This window comes from Boleophthalmus pectinirostris, unplaced genomic scaffold (assembly GCF_026225935.1).
Source record: "Boleophthalmus pectinirostris isolate CB_2022bp ecotype Guang Dong unplaced genomic scaffold, ASM2622593v1 HiC_scaffold_2, whole genome shotgun sequence".
Taxonomy (NCBI): domain Eukaryota; kingdom Metazoa; phylum Chordata; class Actinopteri; order Gobiiformes; family Gobiidae; genus Boleophthalmus; species Boleophthalmus pectinirostris.
The window spans coordinates 18,249,846-18,276,213 of record NW_026571152.1 but is presented as its reverse complement, the minus strand read 5'-3'; the positions used below and the strand labels follow the sequence as shown (position 1 = coordinate 18,276,213).

General features: G+C 38.0%; 2 protein-coding genes across 3 annotated transcripts in view; both read right to left on the bottom strand.

Annotated features, from left to right (window-relative positions):
- The window catches only part of LOC110166754 (S-adenosylhomocysteine hydrolase-like protein 1), a 9,094-nt gene extending 2,018 nt beyond the window's left edge, over positions 1-7,076 (bottom strand). For both annotated transcript variants that reach the window (XM_020932049.2, XM_020932051.1), the window contains exons 1-11: positions 6,834-7,076; positions 4,622-4,709; positions 3,736-3,873; positions 3,556-3,656; positions 2,820-2,922; positions 2,652-2,746; positions 1,966-2,072; positions 1,773-1,889; positions 1,630-1,693; positions 1,421-1,509; positions 866-936 (exon numbers count right to left, since the gene is read on the bottom strand). In XM_020932049.2, the coding sequence (XP_020787708.1) occupies positions 866-936; positions 1,421-1,509; positions 1,630-1,693; positions 1,773-1,889; positions 1,966-2,072; positions 2,652-2,746; positions 2,820-2,922; positions 3,556-3,656; positions 3,736-3,873; positions 4,622-4,709; positions 6,834-7,052 (1,192 nt within the window). In that variant the 5' untranslated portion in view covers positions 7,053-7,076. The remainder of the gene's footprint in view (positions 1-865; positions 937-1,420; positions 1,510-1,629; positions 1,694-1,772; positions 1,890-1,965; positions 2,073-2,651; positions 2,747-2,819; positions 2,923-3,555; positions 3,657-3,735; positions 3,874-4,621; positions 4,710-6,833) is intronic.
- A 1,777-nt stretch (positions 7,077-8,853) lies between these two features.
- LOC110166866 (muscarinic acetylcholine receptor M2-like) lies at positions 8,854-26,339 on the bottom strand. Its single transcript, XM_020932191.2, has 6 exons — positions 26,266-26,339; positions 25,307-25,411; positions 17,534-17,668; positions 12,181-12,403; positions 10,276-11,130; positions 8,854-9,989 (listed from the first exon to the last, which is right to left on the bottom strand). The coding sequence occupies exons 4-6, from the start codon at positions 12,352-12,354 to the stop codon at positions 9,678-9,680; spliced, it is 1,341 nt and encodes a 446-aa protein (XP_020787850.1). The 5' UTR covers positions 12,355-12,403; positions 17,534-17,668; positions 25,307-25,411; positions 26,266-26,339; the 3' UTR covers positions 8,854-9,677.
- Between the last annotated feature and the right edge of the window lie 29 nt (positions 26,340-26,368).

Genomic DNA, 26,368 nt, shown 5'->3' with positions numbered 1-26,368 from the left:
AGAAACAGGGAGACACAGAGCAGCTCCTAATGTTCTCTGCCAGACAAAGAACATTCCAGAGGGACAATGCCCATCGCCCAAGAAGTTAAAACTTCCAGTTCTCTCTTCCAAATTTGTGCTCGTCTTTTGATGTGAATTAATTCTGTAATCAATGAATTAATTTGTGCAGCTCTTCAGACCACTGGACACTTGGAAGTTGTCTTCTGATCCTCTTTAAACAGAGGATACAGTGTCCCTTCAGCCTGACTCTGGCTGAGTCTGGAGTTATTGTTTAAATCAAGTGGCCTCTGTCTGTCTCAGCTCATTTGATTCTTTAGATCTGACACCTTGAGGACTTTAGACCTCCAAACCATTCAACCTCTGGACCACACCGTGACTAACATCTCCACTCTCTCGATCATATGTGCACATTTCACAGACTGGCTTAAGGGTAATTGATCAGTTTAGATGCAACACATAACTTTAGATAACTCTTAAAGTTGTACGTAATTTCCAATCTTTAGACATCAGTCTAAAGGAGACTGCACTCATTTGGATATTTCATATCTAAATGCTATCTGTTTAACTTGGTCAGTAAATATTCATAAAGCCCAATTTGCTTTGGTGAATACTGATGTTATTTACAGCTATGGGTGACTGTTGTGGACAAGAATGTATGAACCTTCAGAACAATTGTAATTAAATAATTAATTCATTAATTAACTTAAATGAATGATTATACTGGATTGGCAAAATTCCTCGACATTTGTTGAGTGGTGCCCCAAAACTTTACATCTAGTCAGAGCCAAACACTCACAAAGGCCACATCAGTTACCCCCTTAGATACAATAATTTAGACATAAAAAGAGAATTACATCTATATTACCTGTGCATGTGATGACCATATCCACCTGTCCCACCACCTCTCCGAGCTTGATAACCTTGAAGCCATCCATGCTGCAATAAAACACAAACAGTAAATGTCTTCACTAAATGTACACTCAATGAATATAAGTGATAGTAGTGCTAGCCCATTTTCATTAAAAAAGTGTTATTCTCATGGTAATACCACTGGAACATCAAATTGCATTATCATGATTAAGTGTCTTGTGGGAATCAAACCGCTCATGTTTGTGTTAGTGAGGGCATATCCTCACTGACTACAGCTGTAGTTTCACAAATCTTGAAAATGTTATTTGTATGAAATATTAACATAACAGAGAACCTCTATTTGTCCCATGATGGGAATTTTTCAATGTTGCAACATGCAATGCAAAGTACAAAAAGTAAAAGCAGTAGAATAAAAAAAAGTCTCAAAAATATGCATTAAACATAGACATTTAACAAGAATGTTAATATATACTTACATACATATTACATATACACACATAATATTACATACGTATTACATATACACACATAACTGAGGCTTGATTCTTACACAGCCTGCAATGCACAAATGGGGTCCACCTCTGTCACAAAGACCACAGATCCCAGGGCTTTGAGAGCAGCACAGCATCCCTTACCCACCTGCAAGCACCAAGAATCAGTCTTAGTTTTGTATTTGAATATAATCCAAATTTTTATGTATGTATATATGTATGTATATATTTGTTATTTTTTTCTGTTCTCCTTTTGCCAGGCACTGACCTCCCCATACCCACACACCACCACCTGCTTGCCCCCCAGCATGACGTCTGTGGCTCTTTTTAACCTAAAACATAGACATCACCCATTGCGATGAAGATAACACAGAAATTAGTTCAAGTATTCACAAGTATATGTTTTATTACCCATCCAAAATGGACTCCTTGCAGCAGTACAGGTTGTCAAACTTCTGCTTGATCACAGAGTCGTTGACATTGATGGCAGGGACAATGAGCTGATTGGTCTTAGACATTTGGTACAGTCTGAGAAGAGGTTGTGTTAGTTAGGGGGGTTATAACGGGAATTATAAGAGGGGTTGTTTTGAAACTGGATACTCACCTGTAGACTCCAGTCGCACTCTCTTCCACAATGCCTTTGAGCTGTTTGAAAATGCTGGGATATTTTTTCTGGATCCAGTGAGTCATGTCTCCTCCATCATCCAAAATCTATCAAACACATAAATCTACCCTTTAATAAATACCAAGTTTTGACCATGATTTAATGTTTGATGTCCTTCCCATTACATTAACTTTATATTATAAATGTGATTCTACTTGAGTACAATTATTCCAAAGTAAGAGTCTACTCCACTCACCTCTGGACAACACTTACCCCATCTGTATTTTGGCCTATATTTAACCAGAACAGTCCTGCTTATGAATCTTTTTTTCAGGAGAGATGTTTTGATTTTTGTTATACATGTTTTTAGTGAAAGGAGAAACTGGAGCACTTGGAGGAACATGCAAACTCCACACATGAAAATTCTGCACTGCCCCAGAATCGAACCAAGGTCTGAGTGCTAGTCGCTGTGCCACCATACCGTTCAGACATAGGACAATTGAGATGCCAAAACAAAAAGGTAATATTAGCTTATTCTGGAGTGTAAAAGAACGAGTTAGATAAGGAACAAGTTTGTTTACAAAATACATCCTAAAAAGTTAATGCAAATGATGTGTTATTGAATCAACATTCTATATTTATGTCAAAACATCCCCCATAGGTCAGAGTTTATTATATGTCCATACCAGGTTGGGCTGCCAGCTGGCTCCACTGATACATTTGTCGATGCACCACCAGAAGTCGTCCTCGGTCTGTCCTCTCCAGGCAAACACAGCTACACCTGAGCAGTATCACAGTGGTGTTGTGAGTTTAAATGTTATTACACAGAAGCAGAAGGAGGGCAGAGTTCTGACTTGCTTCGGCGAGTGCTGCAGCCACATGGTTCTGAGTGGAAAAGATGTTACAGGCGGCCCATCGGCACTGAGCTCCCAAGATGCACAGGGTCTCTATCAGCACCTGCAACAAGGAACTCATCTGATAACACCGATACCATTTCAAACTTTATTTATCAGTTTTGCATGAGTAATGTGTGACAACATTTATTTGTAAAATATAACTCATTCATACCATCCATAATTAGGGTGGCTGACCCAACCCTTTTGTATTCTCACATATCACCACTAGATGCTATCTACGTTACTGCAGTCTTTTAATGTGTCAGCTTCGAAATGACAAAATCAGGTGAGTCTGAACAAAGGCCAGATGAAGGGAGGTGGGAAAAGGTTTCATCTGCCGTACTGGTAACAAAAAATTTAAAATAAAGGGAATGGTAGCTTTAAGTACATGACGAGTACAATCATTTGAGTATTATTAATTATTCTATTCTATAACACATGCAACTCTCTGCAAATTTCATGATTATTGTGATATTATTTTTAATTGCAATCATGATGACCAAAATAATTGTGACATACATTTTCTAAATTGTCCTATGCTTACTGCACATTGCAATGTACTTTTTGACCACAAGATGATGCTAATACAACACTAATGCTTCCCTTATGCCTGCAAGAGTGCTAGTCTTGATATAGGTCTAGTTTACTTCTAGATTGATCATCTTGATATTGCTATATAAATATTATCCCATACCGCTGTTTGTGCAGTGATGTGAGTACAGCCCACTATTTTGGCTCCAGCTAAGGGCCTCTCTCCTCCTGCTCTCTTCCTCAGCTCCATCAGCGCTGGCATTTCTAAGAATCACAGACAAACCACATTACACACATATGATGCACAGTTGTATTGTCTTTACTCTTATCTAATATTGCGTACCTTGTTCTGCCAGTCTGATTTCCCTTTGCCCATATTCAACATGTTTGATATTTTTGATACAAAAGTCAGTCAGACCTCTGGAGGATTTCTGTACAACATTTCGGGGGCTTATGGGATCTTCATAGTTGTCACTAGTCACTGTAAGACAGTGAAGAGTCTTATTAAGCAATATCCTATTGTATTATTAACTGAGAAGCCTCTAATTACATAAACCTTTTCTGTTCACATCTATTTCGATACTAAGGAAGACTTGATACACTCTCTATCAATACCTATTCCGATTCTAGAATGGTACTTAATAACATTTTCTTTAGACAATAGAATGTGATTTCCAACATTAAATTGTAGTACTTTCTTTAATATTACCATGCAATCTTATATCTGTGTAACCTCACATACAGTCATCCAGGTATTAGTATGTGGACTCATTCACATACAACTCAAGATCATTTTAAAGTTATTCAAGAAATGTTAACTTCTGTTCTGTGAATGTGACTTTTTACTGTCAATGCCTGATCAAATCAGTATCTAGTTTTATTACTGATTCGTATTTTTGATAACAATAACAATAACTTTCCATAGAATGTCCCTGATATAGCTTTGTGTGTGTCTATCTCGCAATTATTTAATTATGTGTTTTTATTAACTGTAACCCGAGACTTGGCTTGCTGGAGTCCCCTGCTTGTTTCAATAGAGGTAGGTAAGTTTAATACAATGCTGTGGAGCATTCAGTTGATATACCCTCCACCATACAAAAAATGAAAAATGAATTACTCAAGATAAGCAGTGCATCATGTTAACTAACAAAAAACTCAAAAGTACATTTCTTAAATTGTTATGATAGTAACATAATAGATAATATATGTATGATAGATAGATAATATACCTGAGTCAGAGGAGTGAGATCGAGAGAGGTGGGGCGTCTTGGTGTGATGCTTGTCATAATCGTGGTTCTGGTCAGTCACTTGTATTTGCTTAAAAGAAAAGAATACTTTCAGTCAACAAGATAGATATAGTATAACTTTGAAAACTAGAACAGAATAATAGAATAGAATAGAATATAGTGTAACTTTGAAACTCTCAGTCTGCCAGCTTACAGGGTTTCATCTCACATGCCTCATACCTCAGTGCAGCGGCAATGTCAAGTTGTCCAGTCAAACACCACATTTATATTTTTTACTTGTTTTATTTATTGTGAAAGCCAATAGAATTCGGAGACAGTAGACACTGAAAGCCTATCCTCCTTCCTGAATGATATGTCATCTAAAAGTTCTAGTTCTAAAAGATCTATATTATATATGATATATATCATATATTTTAATTGTATGCAGTTGTAGAGCCAATATTTGTGAACTGCAAAATTTTTAATTCCTATTCTATGTTAAACTTTGACTTTGCAGTCAAAGTTAATGTTTCTTTTTAGTATTAGCCATCCTAAAATGTTTTTACCTCATCTAATCTAAAATATCGATCTAAAATTTGAAATACAAAATGTTAACGTGTCAAAAATCTGAACCATCTGAACAGCACAGCAATAACCAACTCACAAGCAACAAAAAATCATTGATGGGTAAAATTTTCCAGACAAATTTCCCTGCAGGGACAATAAAATATACCTTACCTAGCTATAGCTTCGGTCTGCTTCCCCAAATTGTCTGTTTATGCAAAGACTATAGATCAGTGTACTGTTTACAAAGAAGTACCTTGATACAGATGGGCTGCACTGGCTCGTGCTCCTTAGCCCTCCCCAGGCTCACTAGACTGTACACCTTCCTCATGCTGCTGTGTGTGGACCCTCAGCTCACAGTCACCTCTCACACACTATCTACTGCAGAACCACTGACTGACCCCAGAGCCACACACTCCCTCCTCTAACAAAACTGCACCAAGGGACAGGTGACAAAGAAGCCAGTGTGAAAAGTGTAAATGAAGCCTTTGTGAATGAACAGCTGGGAAAATGCCCCAACCACTTCAACTCTAGTGAAGTGGAGATACAAAGCACTTTGCTCAGAGGGGCCAGGCATAATATATAAACATGTTCTATATATGGACCAAGAGAGAAAAGAAAATGGACACTATGGCCATAGAGGAGGCACTGACGTGAGACAAACAGTTGCATTTAAGAGCACTACGTACGACACTTGGTGTTTTTGCTAGTATGAAATGGAGGAGTACTGATGTCTATGGAGAAATGTGAGGGCTTTCAGGAATAAGCTGCTGAACACTTATATAATAACCTCTCAAAAAATGGGATGGCTGAATGGCCAAACAAAATAATGAATTTATTAATTAGAACAATGAGCTAGTCAACACCTGTCTATCTTAACAGTATTATGAGCCTGAGTTAAAGATGAACTATGTAACCTTTCTCTCGTGCTTGTCTCCATGGAGATATTAATGCTTTGTCTGGAATATTCCACAGTATGCCATAAAACATGCAATAATTCATTTACCAGTGTTACACTGAATACACTGAAAAACATACATTCTTACTGTCGATCTCTGTTGACTGTGTGATCTCCACTGATTTTATCTGTAACTTGATTGTGCCTCAAAAGTGTTTGCCCTATATGGAACATTTGGTATATATTATGCAAATGTTATTTTATTCGCTTTTAACCATGTTATAAAGATGGTTCCTCATCATCAGCTTACTCAAATTTGTATTTTGAAGTTGTATTTTGATCATTTGAGTCAAATAGCTGTTTTCACCTTCCCCTATCTCCACCCACTCCTCTGTACTTGAGATTATTTAAAAACAAATATAGGATGGTTACACATGTAGAGATCAAAAATATAATTTTTCGATAACAAAAATGTTATGTGCTACTTGCTATTGTGAAATGCCACTACGTGTGCATGGGCCTCTGAGTTTTGCTATTTTAGAGAGAATGTCAGTGGACCTGCAAGCTAATTCACTCCTAACAAACTATTTCTATTTCACTGGTAAGACAAAAAGAGTTCAATGAATAATTTGAGTGATTTTGTGGAGTCAAACATTCACAAAAGACTAAGTAATGCTAATGAAAGATTAACAGCTTAAATATATGCACAATCACACCTGCTGAGGTGGGTTTATGGCTTGTGAAATATCTCACCATATCGGTCTTGAGCGCCTCTGTGACCTCTCCTGTATTCGTCTCTCCTCTGTCCCCACTGACATGGCCCAGTCGCCTGTTCTCTGAGGCCTGGAGCATCTGTAAAATGTTTGGGCTGCTTTTAGGAGAGGCTTGCTCTTCCTCTGCTGTGTCCATCCTGATAGTTTCTGGATCGAGGAACTGATGAGGCAGTAAGGTGCTGTCCTGTTCCCCTTCCATCGCACACACCTGACTGAGACTGGGGTGTTTTGGCGGATCTTCAGAAAAATAGCCTGTTTGTTGACAGGTGCCTCCTTCACTGTGTTGGCTAAACAGCAGAAGATGGGGGCTTCTCTGATCACATACTAGACCAGGCATAGACATAGACTCATTATCGCCAATAATTCAAAAAAGCTGTTTTCAGAGAACAGGGAGGCCTCTCTTACAATTACAGTGAGAAATAATATAATAAACAAATAAACAATGGGGGTTTTCCATGAAGTGAGCTAAAGTAAAAGCCTGGCTCATTTGGTCAATCCAGGCTTGTGAAATCCTCAGCTCCGTTCCAGCAAAGAGGCGGTGCTGAGTTGAGGTAGTAACAAGCACTTGGACACAAACCTGGTCAGGACCTGGCTAACTGTTAAGATTATTTTAGCTCTGTCTTTAAGAACATCTAAAGAAACAGTTTGGTCAAAAGTTTCAGCACGTTGTGCACTCACCTGTGTTAGCACACCTTTCTCTGTCTGATACTGTTTAAAAAGTGACTTTTACCAACCATATGCTCCTATGCACACGTGTGTTGACGCTGCACTCATCAAAAAGGCACAAATAATATAAAGCCTATGGCCATTATTTATTTATCTTGCACATGTGGCTGTTGTGAGGGGCAGGGAAGCTTTTACGCACAGACAGATGCTGGTTGGGACTCTGAGGTGAACTGGTTTTCAGTGGGTTCTGGCTGTGTGCTCCTTCATCATGTTTATCTCTCTCTTCTCTTTTCCCTCATCTCTCACTCTCTGTCAAACTGCAAATATGTCAGTGCTGATTTTACAGTTTCTTGTTAGGCTACATGTGAAGAGGTCCGTTACAGCTTCACTTTTACACGCAGCGGAACGTAAGCTCCACACATACTACCGCACATTGGGAAGGGGTCAAGCAACCTCATTCCCCAGCTCACATTTACCATGGTCCACATTCCACATCCAGCCTCCTGTCTGCCCGTGGAGCAACCAGGAGAGGGGGGGTGAGCAAACAAACAGCTCCAGTTCTAGCAAGTCCTTTTTTCCATAAATAGACATTAGGAGGTGTGCCTGTGTTGTCTAATAACAGAGGTAGATCATACAGAGACATGAGTGCAATACAAACACAGTCATTATAAACACTGAGTCAGTTGCACGTTTACATCACCAGCATCAGACTCTAAGTCAGACTCAAACATTATGGCTCAAACTACTCAGACTAACACCCTGTTAGGCATCTATAGTCCCACTTATTAAAAATCAAATTTATTGATTTAAATAGTAACTTACGAGAAGAAAATACAAATTTTTGAAAATAGGAAACATCAGTAAGAGGCAACCTAATACATTCACAACATTTTGCTGTTTTGCTGCAGAGTTTTCAGTCACATACAATAAATTAACTTAAAGGGCTTGTGCCAGTTTTTTTCCCCACATAATTAAGTAAAATCTGTTTTGCCGTTGTAGATATATTGTAAAAGCAGCTATCAATAAGACTGATGTCTGCTATCTGCATTTTATTACAATTTTATTCTCTGTGTGTCCTTAAGCATGCTGATGTTGCTTTACCATTCTAATGTTGCTAAAACCATGAATCAGAACCAATAAGATCTTACTATAGGCTACTTCATTGGATAAAACTCTACTATTGCCTCTGAACGAGCAAGGATCTTTTAGCAAAACAAAACTACATCAAGATGTGCGAATGTCTTTTTATTAATAGCACCAATCCAATTATTACCAGAATTTTGTTTTATGAAAAGAAATTATTTTATTAAAGACATGTGGATAAGAGACAACATTTGAAATTTGCATGCATGCACACAAACAAGAAAACAGCTCCATCTGACACATTTTAACATGCTACTGTCAATACAAAAAACATGTCAAATGAATGTAGAACATTCCTAGAGTAAAACAATGTGTAATATAAAAATATTTAGTCACAAAGAATCATGAAAATGTAGTAACTGCACTGTAGCTGTTATTTTCAGAATGTTGACAAATATACACAGATCAAACTTTGTTATCCTAATGTTTTTGTTTTTTTCTCATTATATCATTTAATCTTTTGTATATCCTGCACACATTATGCACAAATTTACAGTAATGAGACAGACACCACATATATCTTTTTCAATCTTTCAACACACAAACACACACTTCTCTTTTACTATACATATATACAAAATTGCATACATTTCTGGAGTAATGGGTGTTGTACGGGCTGGCAGACCAAAATTATCCTTAAGTCTTTTTGTGCAAAGCTGAGTTTTCTGTTTGTGATCTCATCTTACAAGAAGGTCAAACTTTTTGTAAACGTATCAGTATGCAGGCCACTCCTCACCAACGGGGAAGACACTGGGCCTCATTCATGAATCTTTTCTTAAAAAATGTTCATAACTTCCACTTTAAGATGATGCTGAGAGAACTCTGTGCCGGCTTTTTAAGGTAGCATTTTACATCAATTTTTTTAATAATAATTCATTTCATTCTAGCTTAATTTACTATATTTGCAGAAAATGGGCAAGGAAAGTTTTTTATGTACATCATTATTTTCATTCGCAACACAATGCTTTAAAGTGAATAAACTGACAGTCCATGTCAGTGTCCATGTGTACACTGCTCACCGCGTTGTCCGTATGTTCTTGTACTGGCACAGCAGCAGGTGTTTGAAGGTGTTTTTGAAGGTAGCGTTGCACAGGGCGTAGCAGGCTGGGTTGATGGTGCTGTTGATGTAGCACAGCCAGTAGCCGATCATCCACAGGGAGTTGGGGATGCACACGGAGCAGAAGGTGTTGACCAGGACCATCACATTGTATGGAGTCCACGTGACTACAAACGCCACAAGGATGGCCATGATGGTGCGCGTCACTTTCTTCTCACGAGAAGAAACACTCCTCTTCTTCCACTTGGATAATGCATTCTGCTTTGTTACCTGGTGGAGGAGAGCAGCATTTTATATACACCAGTTTACAATCAATGAAAATGTCCAGTATAATAAAACGCCAAATGAATGTTAAACTGAGTAATGAATGTAATACGTAGTATTTAGATGTATCCAGATCCAAAATGGCGCATGTTGTAATTTTATGAAAGGTCAAGTGTATCATCTGTATTAAAGAAAGTACGCAAATTTACACTAATTGTGCTCTCTCATATGTTCAGTTTTCTGGCCTTGTTAAGTGAATTATCCTCTCTTGTATGAAAGCTGAATAAATTACCTTAAAGAGGGTCCTGGTGGTAAGACTCTGCCTGTCAGCGGCAGAGCTCCCTGGAGAGGGTGGTTGTGGTTTTCTTGCTCCATTTGCTTCATTGTGTGATGTGCCGTTGGTGGAGGCCATGCCTCCAGATGTCGAGGCCTCAATGTTATCATCCATATTGTCGGCCATGTTGTCCTCGGGGCATTCCTCTTTGCACAGTGTACTTCCATTCTGCTGCTGCAACATCTCCTTCTCCCTGGCTTCACTGGGAGGCTCCTTGGGGGGCTGGCTGTTCTGAGCCTCTCCCTCCTCCTGGCTGTGAGAAGGGCCTTCGCCTAGACTGGTCCCAGATGCCTTCCTGCAGTCCTTCTTCACCCGGCTGCGGCTGGCCATGGAGATGCGCCAGTACAGGTAGATCATGATGGCCACAGGTAGGTAAAAAGCGGCTATGGCCGTCCCAAATGTCACCACCGGGTTGGAGAAGAACTCAATGTAGCACTCCTCAGGAGGCACTGTTCTCCCGCCTGCGATAAACTGCCAAAACAGGATGGCAGGTGCCCAGAGGATGAAAGACAGCACCCAGGCCGCCGCGATCATCAGGCCCGCCATCTTGGTGCTGCGGCGGGCTGGGTAGCTGAGAGGTTTAGTAACGCAGAAGTAACGGTCAAAGCTAATGATGAGCAAGTTCATGACTGAAGCATTGCTCACCACATAATCAACAGCTAGCCATAGGTCGCACACCACCGCGCCCAGGGGCCAGTAGCCAATCACGATGTAGACAGTATAGAGGTTCATGGAGCAGACACCGATAATGAGGTCTGCACAGGCCAGGCTGAACAGGAAGTAGTTGTTGACAGTCTGCAGGTTCCTGTTTACCTTTAGAGAAACAACATGAGCAAGCTGTCAGATGCTAATCTTTTTGAGCGCAGCATGATTTGTGTTTTCTCCTTTCTATTAGATTAGCACTCGGCAAAGGGGAACGGCACGCTGCTGGCTCTTTCAATCTAATGTGGCAGAAAATGAAGGAAGTTGTTGCCATTACCCTAAAGTTTGTTGAAAAAGTTAGTTCATGAAATTGTTATTTTAAAAGTATTTACACCTGATCAATTTACTTTTAGTAAAATGATTCAGCTCTAATTTGGACATTCATAATACAAAAAAAAAATGTATTTTTTGCCATTCACCGCTGTTGAGGTTTGCTAACCCAAAATTGTGCAATGTAATTATATATCAATTTAAATGTATTTAAATGGGCAATTAGACTAATAGAGAAATTTTCCATTTACTAGTTGAATTATTGTGAGTATTTACATTTGTTGTGTCATGTTTTAATTATACTATATGTTGGCATATATTCACTTAGTAACATGTTGTAATGTAATTTGTTTACTTTTATAGTAACATTTCATATTTACAGTTAACTTACATACAAAGAACTATATATAAGAATTTGATTTTAAATTTCATAAAGCTGACCTATCTGTGTTCCCATATACGAGATAAACATGTTCAAATATAGCTCTTACTGATAATAATTGTAATGTTGATTCATTCTTAATTACAAAAGCACAGGGCATGATATCCCATTTATGTTGCCATTTGGTGTTTTGGTTCTCAAAACCACTATCTAATCAGAAAGCAGAATGCCTTCTGAGCCTCACCTGAGTCTCTTATTTGAGTCACAAATTTCAGTGCTATGATCCAGTGGGTTTAAAACTAAAAGGTCTCTCTCTTATCTCTTTGACCACATAAACCTCAGCACCTGCAACCAACCATAAATCATTGCTAGTGCAGCCTCTGAGCGAATTCTGGCACATACAGCTTAGATTCAGTTGTGAATGTAATACTTTTTTAAAAACTGTAAGAGTGCACCCTACATAAAGTTCTTTTAATTATAATACTTACACTAAATAAAAGTGTACACACCTTTATAGAGAGCATGACCAGGATGTTCCCGATAACAGTGATAAGACTGAGAGAGCCTGCCACTAGAATGATGAGGCCGATCTCCAGGGCCGTGTACTGGCTTTTGGAGAAGAGGCCGGAGCTGGGGTCCACACTGCTCATATTGGCTGTATCGGAGGAGTTTAAACTGGCCATTCACTCCCTTGTTCCTCTCATGACACACTTAGGACATCTTCTGCTTCTCCTGTTAAAAAAAGACAGTAGATTAGTTTTAAAGTAGGGATGCTGTGTTCCTGTGGTTATCTAAAAGTGGGGGGCAGGTGTTTTATCTTTTGGATACAGCTCGGCTCAGGTGCGGCTGAAAGACAGGTGAGTAAATATAGACTTAGACCGATGGGTTTGCTAACCGACAGTACTACCCCAAATCCTGGTATCTGAAAACACAGTGTGAGCTGATTTGGATGTGACATTTGCCAAAAAACTGTAAAGCTAGTGGTTCACAAAACCAATTATACTTTTGGGTTATCAGAGATAACCAGTTAAAGGTACAGTGTGTCACTTTCTGGACATGGCCCATCACCTGCGTGATTCCATGGAAATGGAAGGTTAAAATCTCTTTGGAACATTCTTCATGAAGATAGTATGTAAAACGTTTTTTAAAAAAATTTTTTAAGTAATTAAATGATAGTCTTTTGGTCACAATGCACTTTTCAAAAGACTTTGGTGCATAGTGGGCCATTACCACTATGGCCATTATGGCTATCTGAATAATAGTCAATTCACGAGAGACTAGTCTACAGTTTTTATGAATTGGTAGTTTAAATGGTTTATTGAACTTCATCAAGTGTTATTTGTCCTATCAGCAACACAGGTCTTCCTGCGTCTGATAGAAGATCAGTGGTTAATTCAGCCTGACCATATAAATATCTCAGCGATAATGCTAATGATCCATTATGGCCAATCCTACATGAGACAAGCCACCTTAATCAACCCTTTGCTTGGTGCCTTTCATATGAAAAGTGTATGAACAATTTAAATGTCTGACACCATATTTGCTTTAAAGCTACCATCTGTAATTAGACTGGCTGAACCGCCTTTGTTGCATTGTCATATACATATCACAACTAGATTTGCCAGGTGATGGGAGGGGGAACAGAGTTCACAACAGTTATTATACATACTGTTGAAAACAAAAACAAAAAACAGATGGTGGCAGTTTGAGAAAGCTGGTACCAGAAGTTAGCCACTACTCTGACAACTCAAACACAAAAGTAGTGGCTCTCTGCGTTATGTTTGGGAACCACACTTTAATACCTAATTTAAACCTAAAGATCACTCTCATGCACAATTTGCACAAATCAGTCAGTAAAAAGTCAAGTTGTTATCTTGATCACCCAGACCTACAGGACTCATTTCATTTGTGCGACTCAGCTCCAGTCAAATGGGCACAGCCTGCTTTGGAAATCAGATTTTGTACAACCAGTTAGGCAGACATATGATGTTGCAGAGAAGTAAGTGGCTTTAATGCAAAAAGATATTTACTAAAATGGAGTTATCTACACAATTATATTTGCCTCTCCACAGACTGATGAAAAATGACAAAAAATATTACCACAGGTGTCTGTTTTTGTGCTTAATGAGGGTCAGTGTTGTTTCCGATGAGGCCACCCACGCTAGGTCACCATTTAGTGTTTTAGATAAAAGCCTTTGCTGCTGTGGCTAGTGTCTGCCTATTTGGAGCTTAAAATCACCAATAATTATGAAACATTATCAGCCAGGGGGAGGTCACTTACTGTTACGCCCTGAAAGACATGTTCGGATTCTATGCAGCGACATATCAATGCGATTAACTGATGTATTCTGATGAAGAAATCAATGTAAAGACACTTAAAGGGGCGTGTGGAGGTCTCTGAATACTGGTAAATCCCTGTAAGTGAGTCCATTAGGCCACATGATAACATCAGACTGTACCTGAGAGATGGGTCCTTCCTGCTCCTACAGACAGATCAAACTTCATTACAGTCACACTAACTAAGAAGGACTTACACAATAGGCTCTGTTCTGGGCTCCTCTGCTGCATAAGAGAAGGGGGCACAATTTTCACACACCATTTTTTTTTTTAGATTTTTCCCCCTTGAGTATATAGTATCGAACTATAACAAATGTAGATGATTGTTTTACATTTTGTTCAATGTAAACCGCAATATTGATCTACAAAGACTTAATAATAGAAACACATCCATGGACTTCCTGTTCAAAACTCCTGAAATGATAAACCTCATAAAGCAAGACTAGCAAGACTCTGCCAGCCTTATTAAGCTTACAGTGAGCAGAAATGAACAGCACACAACACAACACAACATGGAGCAGTCACAGGAAAAGAGGCTTTTTGATGTAAAAAAAAAAAAAAAAGTTTCAGCTTCAAAGGGTTAAAGCTTCCAGTTCTACATTTGAATGTGGATGTTTTGGCTTTTAACCATAGCACGGTGTAGATTTTTAGTCAGATTTTTTTTAACCCTACATGTATGACCTGATTTTTTGGAAAATTTAAAGTAAATACAGAGCAGTGGGTGTGGATAGGGGGTAGGTGAAAAGAAGTTTTCTGAGCACTCAAGGCTCAAATGCAAGACAATACACAGAATTACTCAAGCATCCACAAATCAACAGAAATAGTACTCTGAGTAAGCTAATGGAATAATACCCAATATGCCAAAAGTATATTTTACATAATATGTCAGTTTTAACATAAACAATCTGATAGGAAAAAGTAAAGCCCCCCACACTGTCTCAGTCTTTTTCATGTCATTTTTTCATTGATTAAGGTCAATGAAAAAATTACATGTGTGCAGGAGTTTTTTTTTTTTTTCCCTACAAGTGAAGTACCCATTATCTTATGCACCTGTCACCTACTCAGGTGTGCAAGGCTCTTCTTGCAATGAAAATAAAAGGACATAAAAGACTCTTTTACACCAAATTATTTTATATACATAACATAGTTACAGCACAGGTGTCAGTATAGCTCAGAGTAGAGTAGACATTGTTATAGTTATAGGAATAGGGTGTATAATAGGTTAATATGTATTTTAAAAGGTGAAGCTAACTCATACTTGGAAATACCTAATGCTCATTATTGAGATGTGTGGTTGTATTGTACATGTGTGAATAGTGTGAGTGTGTTTGGTTCAGAGAGTGGACAGGGTGAATAGTTCTTATTGTTAACTGAATGTAATGTCATGTAATGGTTCTAGACGAAATGTGATCAAGCCTTCTTGGTCCAAGCACCTCAGCTTTGGAATGACCTGCCTGAGGAGAAGGCTTGTACCATCAGTATCTTCTCTTAAATAACTTCTTAAAACATTGTCCCTTCATATAAAAACTCAAAAAAAAACCTAAACTAATTAGTGACATCTCAGTAAACTTTGGATGTACATTTCTTTGTACATCCAAAGTTTCAGCCCATATGATATTGCATTCCACTTTAATAACTTTGCTTGTACTGTACACACTTTCTTTACTTTCATATCCCCATCCCACCTTAGACCATATCCTCCATTCAGACCTACATAACTAGTGCTCCTTAATTGCTATTGGGAGGCTACTGGAGAGAGTCACCCAGGCAGGCTACATTTCTTTGACAGGCACAGAAACACAGTCATTAGATGGAGCAGATGCTGCTTGCAACAGCTGGACCGGTAATCTGCTCCTTGAATATACTCCTCATCTGGAGCTCTTTAAAAACCCCACCGTGTACCTGATATTATATGAACAGTATAAAGCAAATAGGAAGCTAGAGAGATTGTAATGTTTGCACAGACAAGCTGGGGACAGTTCACAGTGTACAGACCATATAAAAAAGACTGAACTACCACTATGATCAAAGAGATCTTCAGTATATGTTGGTATACAGGTTCTTTGGATTGCTATTACAAACTGTTTAAAATATTGCAGGTTTTAGTAACCAAAAATTGTGTATGTGTACTTAAAGGTGCACTATGTGACTTTTCTGGTGGGGGTTTGCAGTTTGCTTCTCTCTGTAGAGATTTTACAGCATTGACTGGAATGTTCCACAATTTGGCATTGCATTTATTTAATTGCAGGTGTATTTAGTGCTCAAAATTACATTGAAATACATCTAGGTATTCTTTGAGGGTATTAAATTTGTTATCAATAAAAAGACAGCTTAATATGGAAATAAGTGGTTCAGTCCAAAAACTCTGAACTTAGGCTGATGGGAAGTGAGCGAGTTTGTGTAAGTCTGTGTTTTGTCTGTATGTACACTTTTGGTACGAATTTCACATTAAGTTTTATAAATGAGACTCCTGACCATTAACTTGGTCTGATGGCATTGTCTGCTACATATTATTAAAATTTTCTCATTAGGTCACAACACACAGTTAAAGTTGATCAGTTAAACATATATTTCCCAGGTTCATACAAACTTCATTTTATGACAAATTATCCTTCCTGCTCTTTCTCCTAGTCACTTTGCCACCTCAAATTTAATTTCACAAAAGTGTGTCCCAATTCGCAGAGTGGGAAATTTCACATCAGCCTGAGTGCTAGCCTCACAAAAGGGTGCAACCGAGCGCGAAAAGTCAATGTGCGGACTGCTACTGGAAGACAGGCGCGTGCAGTGAGTGGCAAAATGAGGTCTGGCATCGCACCAAGCAAGAATAAAGAAACACGATATGAATTATTGTGTAGAAAAGCTTGTGTATTGTACAATGATAGTGTAAACTGAATGCAAGCAGGGGATTCCTTGGGCGCAGGGAGACTGGGGAATCCGGAGGCAACTAAACAAATCATGCCATTCAAGTTGAAATCAAGCAAATGCTTATGTCTCCCATGAGGCTATAGCAATGAGCCAACATTTCAGTGTGACAAACAGTGCAAAACTCCATTACTTCATGCTCATAAACAATAAAAAATAACTTTGAGTATATGTTTTCTTTGAGCTACAAAAATATCACCCTCTCACTATGATACAGAATCTTCAAGGACTAATAATTTCTTCATTAGTGACTAATTGAGTTGCCAGTAAGTGCACGCCACAGTCTGGATAAAATTTCAATCAATGCAGCAATATCTAATCAGCATTGCAAGTTCAAATTCCTGGAATTTGATTATGCATATTTATTTTCACAAATTTTGCACTTTTACTGTAACTTTTTCTTAAGAAAGTGAATGTATAAAAGCTAAGACTAAGCAAGGCAATTATTCATATTGTTCAAATGCCATATGGGTCCACTAATTTTTGTTTTAGTATCATTTACATTTTCATAATACACAATTTCTCCAATTCAGAATGTACTAATAATTCACCTAAATATTTCACTTTCATTTAAGGTCCTATAATATAAAAAAATGGGCTTACCTGGACTGGTGGGAATGTATGGGTGAAGTGCAGCCCAGTTTTGTCCATATTACCGAACATCAGACAACAGTTACATGGATGTGGCCCCTCCTCTGACAAGAAGCAGTGTGGTTAGTGTAGCAGCAGACCCAGGCACTGTCAGACAGAGGAGGGAGGGGTTAGGGGCCTATTAGCCACAGTCGTGTAGCATCCCTCAAAGCCAGGGTCACCAATATGAACAAACAACCAGCAGATACAGGAGAGAGAGCATCTGTGAATCGTGATGTGGAGAGCAGTTTGGAAAGGGTAAGAAGCTCAGGAAACATGGGGTGTTCTGGGTATAATCTGTTAATGGGATAAGAAATTAGATTACATTAAGGGACAAAATGCATGGGATTCAACTTGAGAGTTAAAGGTGCACTATGTAACTTTTGGGGGTCCGTCACCTGCTTGCTTTATGGATATAACATGGCTTTATCTGGAGTGTTCCACAGTATGACAAAAACAGCTCTACAAGTGGTTTTATAGCTCAAAAATACAAAGAAAAACAGACATTCTGACTGTGAGCCTCTTCACACATCTGACTAGTAACTTCTGGTCTGGTTTGGGTTCCATGAAGCTAATGGTTTAATACCATTCTGTGGAACATTCCAGACAAAGGAATAACATCTCCATGGAGAATAGCATTTGATGGACCCTCCACCAGAAAAATTCCACAATGCACTTTGCACTTATACAATCCTAAACTCAGGTTAAAGTAGGTCTTAACCTATGCCCTCTGAGGTCTATATGTGGACTAAACCCAAATTAAACCATAGATTAAGTAATTCTAGCTCGGTCTGATGACTGGAATTAACTAAAATGATTAGGAATCAAGTGAATATAAATACTCTGAATTTGAACAACTGTGACTAAAAAACTAAAATATGACTTATTAAACTCGACATTTCAAGATCAACATTTAGTTTGAACTGGGGGAATATCTGCCTAAAATAAGAAGCAATATATTGAAGGCCTTATCAGATGAAGAAAACAACCCTTAAGTACATCAAGTAAATACTGTACATTAAACTGTAGTCACAATATAAAATTAAGAGTAAACTAATAAATACCCTTAGCATCCAAAGAAGGTCTAAAGCAAGTCTATGGCACGTCAATGCACTATGACTAACAAACTTCACATTTAGGCCTCAGTCAAAGCATGGCTAACATCTATCACCTAAATGCAAGATTTGTGTTGACCACCAGAGGAGACCTGCACAACACTGGAGGCACACTCCAGTTTGAGAACCCTTACTGTGGGCCATCATGACATGGTATACGCCTAAATGTAAAACTTATGGAGAGAGGAGAGGGCTGGCTGTCCTGCCGGTACTGGCTGCAGGACTCTAACCTTTGAAGACTCTGTTGCTGTGACCTTTAAACCAAACGGTGACGCAGTCCGCCCCGGCTCTACGATGACCTTACTTTGATGGAATTACCACAGAGAATAATGGCTGCTCTCTGGGGGGACAATATTGCAAATGAAATAACAAGCATGCCATCAAACATCAGGACATGTAAACACGGGGCAATGGCTGGTTGGCCAAGACAGACATAAAAAATGTGCAGGAAGATTTATTTGCATAAGGAGATAGTTAATCATGGGCACATTATTTCAATTTCTTTGGTCAGTAAATCATTTTACAACAGAAAATGCAAGCATTCAGAAGTAAAGTTAAGGAGAATGTTCCACTATAGGGATGGCATAAGATCTTGTTAGATAAAATTTAAACAAGATTGCCCAAACTGAAAATGATCTTGTGAGATTGTTTTCCCGTTATTACGTTTAGATTGGATTAAAAAAAAAGTGCTGGCAAATAATTTTTTTTGAGAAGCTTTATTCCCAAAAAGCTCTCGTACAATGACAGCAGAAATATGAAATTCCCAAATTGAGAACTGATTGCACAATTTATTTATTATAAACAATGTCAGAATCTCATTTTGTCTTGTTCTTGTAGACCCAATCTCTTGTCTCGTCTTGTCGTGTGGGAATTGTATCTCGTCCCACCCCTATTCCACTATATTCTACATTCATGGGGGACAAACGTGACTCAGAGGTTTGAACAATCACCCACAAACGAAAAGCTTTGCAGTTAGGAGTCAGGACCCCTCCCCGACATGTGCAGCTGTGTCCTGATTCCTGACGAGACACTTTGCCCATCTAGCCTGTGCGAGAATAGTGCATGGAGAGTTATTGATTGGTGGTGCTTGGAGGGGCCATGCAGAATTGGGAGTCACGCTTTAGTCCATCTATCCAAGGTTGGCTGCTGTGTCTACAGAAGCTGCCTACCACCAACATGTGTGGGAGTGCGCTAATGAAACTGTATGTAATAACATGGCAGGTGAGGTAAATGGAGTGTGGAGAGAGTTGCAAGAGTCTGTTTGAAAAATTATGTTGTTTCATTTCACAGGAATGACTTTGCCAAAACACATTTTTGTGAATATGATTTTCTGTTACATTTAGTGCTTTAACTTCTACACAAATCCAATCTTTCATTATTGTTATAGGTCACGTCTGCAAATGGCACATCCTCCTCTGTCATGGCTCAAATCAATAGAGAACTTGAGGCAGTGTTCATCATGGATTTACATGCGTATTCTGCTGCTTCCTGGACCGTTTCCTGTCAGAAATAAGACCGCCCAGCACATATTTATTCCTTCTACTGAAATACAATCTGATTTGAGATGATTGACAAAGGAAATGCAAGAGTAATGATGGATAATGAATTTCTGAACTGAAGATGAACAGCAGATGAACATTAGATCAACATTGTGTTTGGGTGTTTCCTGACACTCTGACACTCCCATAGTTAATAAACTTGTTATTGATAGGGTACTTGGTAGTGCTGTTAAACTTTTGGACCCTTAGTAATGGTATACTGCATCAATGAGTCACCGCTTATTAAAGCACATGTAATGTAAACTTGCAGAATGGATATGTGTAGCACTTTGGAGTTTAGTCGTACATAAATGCAACAGTAGGAGCTGTAAAAGAGATCCCAAAAATTGAGGGAATTCACTTTGCTGTGCAGAGTCAATTATAACAAATGGATGACAGAATGAATTACCATCTAATGCCACAAGATGAGGTGTTTTGATCTTTTGAAAGAGAGACAGACTGAATAGGACTGATTATTCAAAAATGTATAATGAAACAAAACACGGCTCCATGTATGTTTTTTTAATCAGGTATGCTTAGGTAACTAAGGTTTATTATAATTTTGTCTTGTATAGGGGCATTTATCTAAATCTACAGTTGTAGCACGATCTTATAACCACTGTACCATGGTGCCACTTGGCATTTATCTGTGTTTCCATAAACCCTGCATGCCTCCTTTGGACACAAACGGCCTTAACCCTATGTTTAATTCATACTTCTGCAGTTATGTGTATGTTCTACTGGCCACTAGCTATGTTATTACATGTGAAAATGTCCTCTTGCATAAGCCCGGATATAGCGTGTACACCAATGGAGATGGCTAAAGGTCTACATTAAAGCCTTCTTTATTCTATACAATAGCTGTATGTTTTTATGACTGCTGTATGTGCTGCTATAATGGTTAGACAGGGGTAAAAGGAGGGCGCATTGCTTCGGGGCTTATTTTTGCATAACATCACAAGTCATTAAAAAAGAAAACATATAAAAGTCACTTAAGAAAACAAATCAATAAATAATTTTTATTTTTTTATTACTACAAATTAGCAAAAAAGTTTAAAATGTGATGTCACCCTTTTTGTCAAAAGAATACATGCTGTCCTCTCCAGTGTGAAGAGGGTTACATAAACGTGGCTGTCTAGCACTTCTTGTGATGGAGGCGGCAACAATAAAGCTCTTTCCTTTGGACTACTATGCCTCAGGGCAGATGTGGCAAAATGAGGTCACAGAGTGGGAGCCATAGGACAGCTGTTTGAATGAGAGGCAGTGCATGTAACACTCAGACATGGCAGTTCCACGAACTTTGGAGCAGGGATAAGGGTTGGATGATGAGAGGCCAGTTTAACTTTTTAAATTGTGAATGACTGGGGAAAACAGTAGTGAAAAATGGTGGCGCTGCAGGATGACCTTGGGGTTAAGTTGTTTAGATCTGCAATAGTCCTAAGTCTGTTACTCAGGAAGCCCAATTTTTTTTTTTTTTTATGTTGAACTTGGTTTAATTTCCACTGAAGAAAAATATTTCAGGTATTAGAAGTCAGTAAAGAAATAAAGTGAAGTGAAATAATGGAAATATAAAAAGTATTTTTCTTCTATGTCAAACTACTAGTCTAAGTATAGTTAATGATTCAAGACGTACTATTTTAAGTATAAGAACTAATAATTTCATGTAGAACTCAATACAAAAAAGTAATGCTGTGCAGATTTCTGATATACAAAAACTCCAGGTATGAGGAAACAACACTGTAACACAATTAAAATCACAAAAGTAAATTTAGCATAATATTGGCCCTGCACTAACTTTTCTTGTAGAGGGTCTGCCACCTGCTTGTCTCTATGGTGATGTTATTGCTTTACCTGGAATATTCCACACTAGGACATTAAATTTATCTGTCTTCATCTAGAAAAACTGTTGACACCACCAGGCCTTATCTATTAAAATATTGACCCCACCCACAGCAAATGCATATTTTAAACACCAGAAACTAGATACATGCAACAATAACAAATCATTTTAATGCAATATCCTGGAACATTCAAGACAGCACAATACCATAAGTAGACAAGCAGTTTGCCTTCCCTACTCCAGAAAAGTTACATATTGTGGCTTTAATTCAAATAAGATTCTTACAGTTAACCCTCTCAAACAGACTGCATCATTAGCCTCTCCCACTCCTTTTTCCTTCACTATCTGCAGAGCTATCTACTCAACTATATTACATCATGTGCTGTTAGGGCCATATTAATTCTGTAAGTCCTCCCCTGACCTGCAGCTAGTCGTGACCAGCCTCCCTGCTTCTGCAACTCAAACCCCACCAGTAATGCACCAGTTTTTTGACCCTACTGTAACTGCCAGGAATATGAATATATGCACTTGTTTGTGATTAGTTATGCAAATGCCACGTAGTCTTAAAGAGCATGCATTACACACTCAAAGCAAAGAATACACTTTTAAGTACATAGACCCTTGCTACTACTGTTAATATATTGTGGTGCTCATTACAATGCTTTCAAATAGTAGATGGTTGGTGGTTCATTTCCACCCAAGAAAAATGTTTATATTTGTACTTGAGCAAGACCCATCACAACTCTTGCTTTCACTGTCTGTAGAATTTGAATGTGGGGTATTTCTATGATTATTGCAACAAAGAATACATTTTAATTAACATAAAATTCACTAAAATGTGCAAAATTATGCACAAAAAATCCTCTGGTTAGAATGTTGTCACTGCCTCAAAAACATACCTGGAGTTGGGGGTTACTCAGACATGTGTGAATGAAACTGAGTAACCTTTTATTATAACATCTACATCTCCAAAACTCTAAATGCTCTGTTCCTGAAGTGATCATTTTCAAGTTAAGAGTTACCTTTTACCTTTTGTTCAGTAGAGATTGGAAATTCCAATTGTGAAATTATCCAAATGAAGTAAAGGTGTGAAATATAGTAGAGCACTTCCTGTATTACCACATGACATCACAAGGTAGAACAGAATGTTTTCAGTTTGAGAGAAGAACTCTAAATATGCAGGATTTGGGTGTTAGACATGAGTGAATGAAACAAAACACAACTCCATATGCTTTTGATGAGGAAACAACATTATAACAAAGATCAGAAAAAAGCGCAATATGGGCCCTAGCTTGGGTCTCAAGTTGTATTTTTATGTTTTATGTTGCATTACTCGTCTTATCCACTTGATGTCGCAATTTTTTTTACTTCTAGACAGAGTTCTTGCAGTTTTGTAGTGTAGTGTAGTGTAGTTTATATTAACAGAAATCTAGACCTGGATCATGACAACGAATTAGTCCAACGCCTGTGAGAGTTATGTATATAAGAGTTATGTATATAAAAATATGTGTGGCTGTTTTTGGTCTCTGAATAGAAATCGTAATAGAAACTGGATGGTAAGTCATGTCTCTGCTGCTATCTAGTGGCCATGTCTGTGACTTTTGCAATGCCTCCTGAATTGTACTCTCAGAGAAGCCATATGATCTATTTCTATTGTCCTACCTGACAGAAAGAAGGGAGCATTGCTTTTGTAGGACATCAAGTACATCGTAGGGCCAACCACTGGGATTTATTAGAGGCGACAATTCTAGTGTCCCTGCAGGGCCACCACACATTCACATGCAAAGCAGGAGAATGTGAGCAGACTTCCCTTTCACCTAAAGAGGTCACTGAAAGGTCAACCCCCTTTCATAAGTTCATGTTACTGAGTACTCATGTACTTTTGTACTGTCAATACAAAAGAATAAACAACTTTCTCTTTTTTTATACATAGGTATCTCCATTCTATTATTAGCAATATGAGATACACCTAACATACAATTATGAAAAAAAAATCTAAACTAGGCATATTAGTAACAAACACAGGCAGAATTCAGATTTCTGTGTCCAAATCAGTCACCCATTCAGCATAAGTTTAGAAGAATAACAACATACTTTTTATCTTTTCAGATGAAAAGGGGACAATCAGGCTAAAAATGTATTGTTATAAATAAATATTAATATTGTCAAATATAAATTATCAGGAGTTGTGGTTGGGTATGATATAGTCAGTGGACATTGTCACAAATAATATGCCAAATATCTACAGATTTTATTATATCTATGTATTTAAAATATTTTGCAATTTAAAAAAAATTTTATAAAAAATCGTCAGTGATGAAATACTGCTACTGATCTGTGACATAGCATTTACATTCTGGAAGTGGCCCAATCACACAAAAAAATATCAGTAAATATTATATTATTTGGAGATGTGCAAAATTGTAATAGTATATTATATTATTTAAGTAAAACTAAGTTACAAAAGCTGATTAAAAATTAAAAAGATATACATATATATGTTGTAAACTATATATCATTATTATTATTATTATTATTATGCACTTTTAAGAAAGGAAATAGTCCCTATTCCCTATAGAAATTTTGTCACATGCTTTAACTGAATATACTGGCTAATTAATAACTTGATTTAATCAACACAAAGCTGCAGTCAGTAGTCAAACTTATGTCAGTAGAGGTCCCTGGAGATTACTATAGTCTTGTCAGCGCTTTAATTAGCATGAGAGTGCTGACATGCTGCTCTGCTCCATCACCAAACATCTCCTGTTGCATGATGGGAGTCAGTTGCCATGGCAACCACAACACACATGCAACTTCTTTGAATCACAAAGAGCCAAGTCCTAAAGGAAGTCTAGGTTTGGAGCCTAGTTTTGTTAAGAGGTCATTATGAAATAGGCCATTATGGGGCACATGAAAATCTTTCCACGTTTACTTATGCTTAGAGGAAAATAATGAGGCTAGTTTGCATGACGTGCGACATATCTGCAATGAAAATACATGTAAAGTATGAGATGTCTTATGACCGCAAACTACCCCCAGGCTTTTTATACCAACAGATATTTTGAGGATCTGGTTAATTTCAGGTCATCGTTGCCTTAATTTTTCACAAAGGCACCCACCATAGTTGCAAGGTGTTCTACAAAAATATATATTTTACAGTTTTGTTGTTTAAATGGATCATCTTTGCATGGGCTGCCGTGCTTGTTTCCCCCACTCATTTGAATGTGTGGAAGTGGTATTTCACAGGACTGACCGCAGGGCGTGATCCTCATTTGTGCCTGGCTGCATCCTCTCAGGAGAGCTTGAGAAATGGATTTGTGTTTCACTTGACTCTTCTATACCTGGTTTCTTCCAAATCCTAAAAACATATTGACATTTCATCATCAGTGTACAAACACAGCTCAAGACAATATTTCCTCAAAGACAGCAGATTGTTGATAATCTGAAGATAATCTCAAGTGCTCATAGAAGGCTATATTTACGTAACTGAGCACATTTACAACCATAAGCCTGCAATGCAAATCAGTGCGGACAGCTTGCATGAGGAGCACTTATGCTGCAAAAACAAAGGCACCCCCTGGTAATAAGTCTGCCTAAACAGCTTGCCACACTATATTCACATAGTAATATAATATATGATGATAATATTAAGTAATATACCAAAAATAGCTCTTTAAATAAAAAATATAAATGTCATAATTTGCAGCAAAGTAATGCAGCCAATACAAGGCACACTTGTTGAGCACTTGGTAGCAGTTATGGTGAAATCAATGTTTCACTCATATTTTATTTAAGTCTATACTGAAATAACTGCATAATTTATTGGTGTCCTTCTGATAATGAATATGTTTCTAACATCTTCTGTCACTGAAGGTAGGGGCAAAACAGGTTTGGCTTTATGGAAAAACAGAACAAAATCAGGTCAAACTCTAGAAGAGTGATTCATACTTGGACACATAGTTACACACCACATCAAAAAAGGGACTAAACTGTGAATAAACCCAGAACTAAACCAGGACTTCAGCAGGACTAAACCAAGACTAACCAGAACCAAACCAACTTAACCAAGCCTACATCAGGTTTGCCTGGACGAATCCAGACTCAAACATCAGGTCTGAAATGGGCTAAAAACCAGGACAAAATCCGGACTAAAAGTGTGAATCGGACTAGATCTGAACCTGATTATCCTAGTATCATAGACATAGACCTCACCTGATCCTCAACATTTCCAAAAGTCTGTGTGGGCCCAAATAACGAATAAAAACGTGGACAGAGAGAGATCTTAAATTTTTTGAAAGAAGCTTGTTGCATGTTG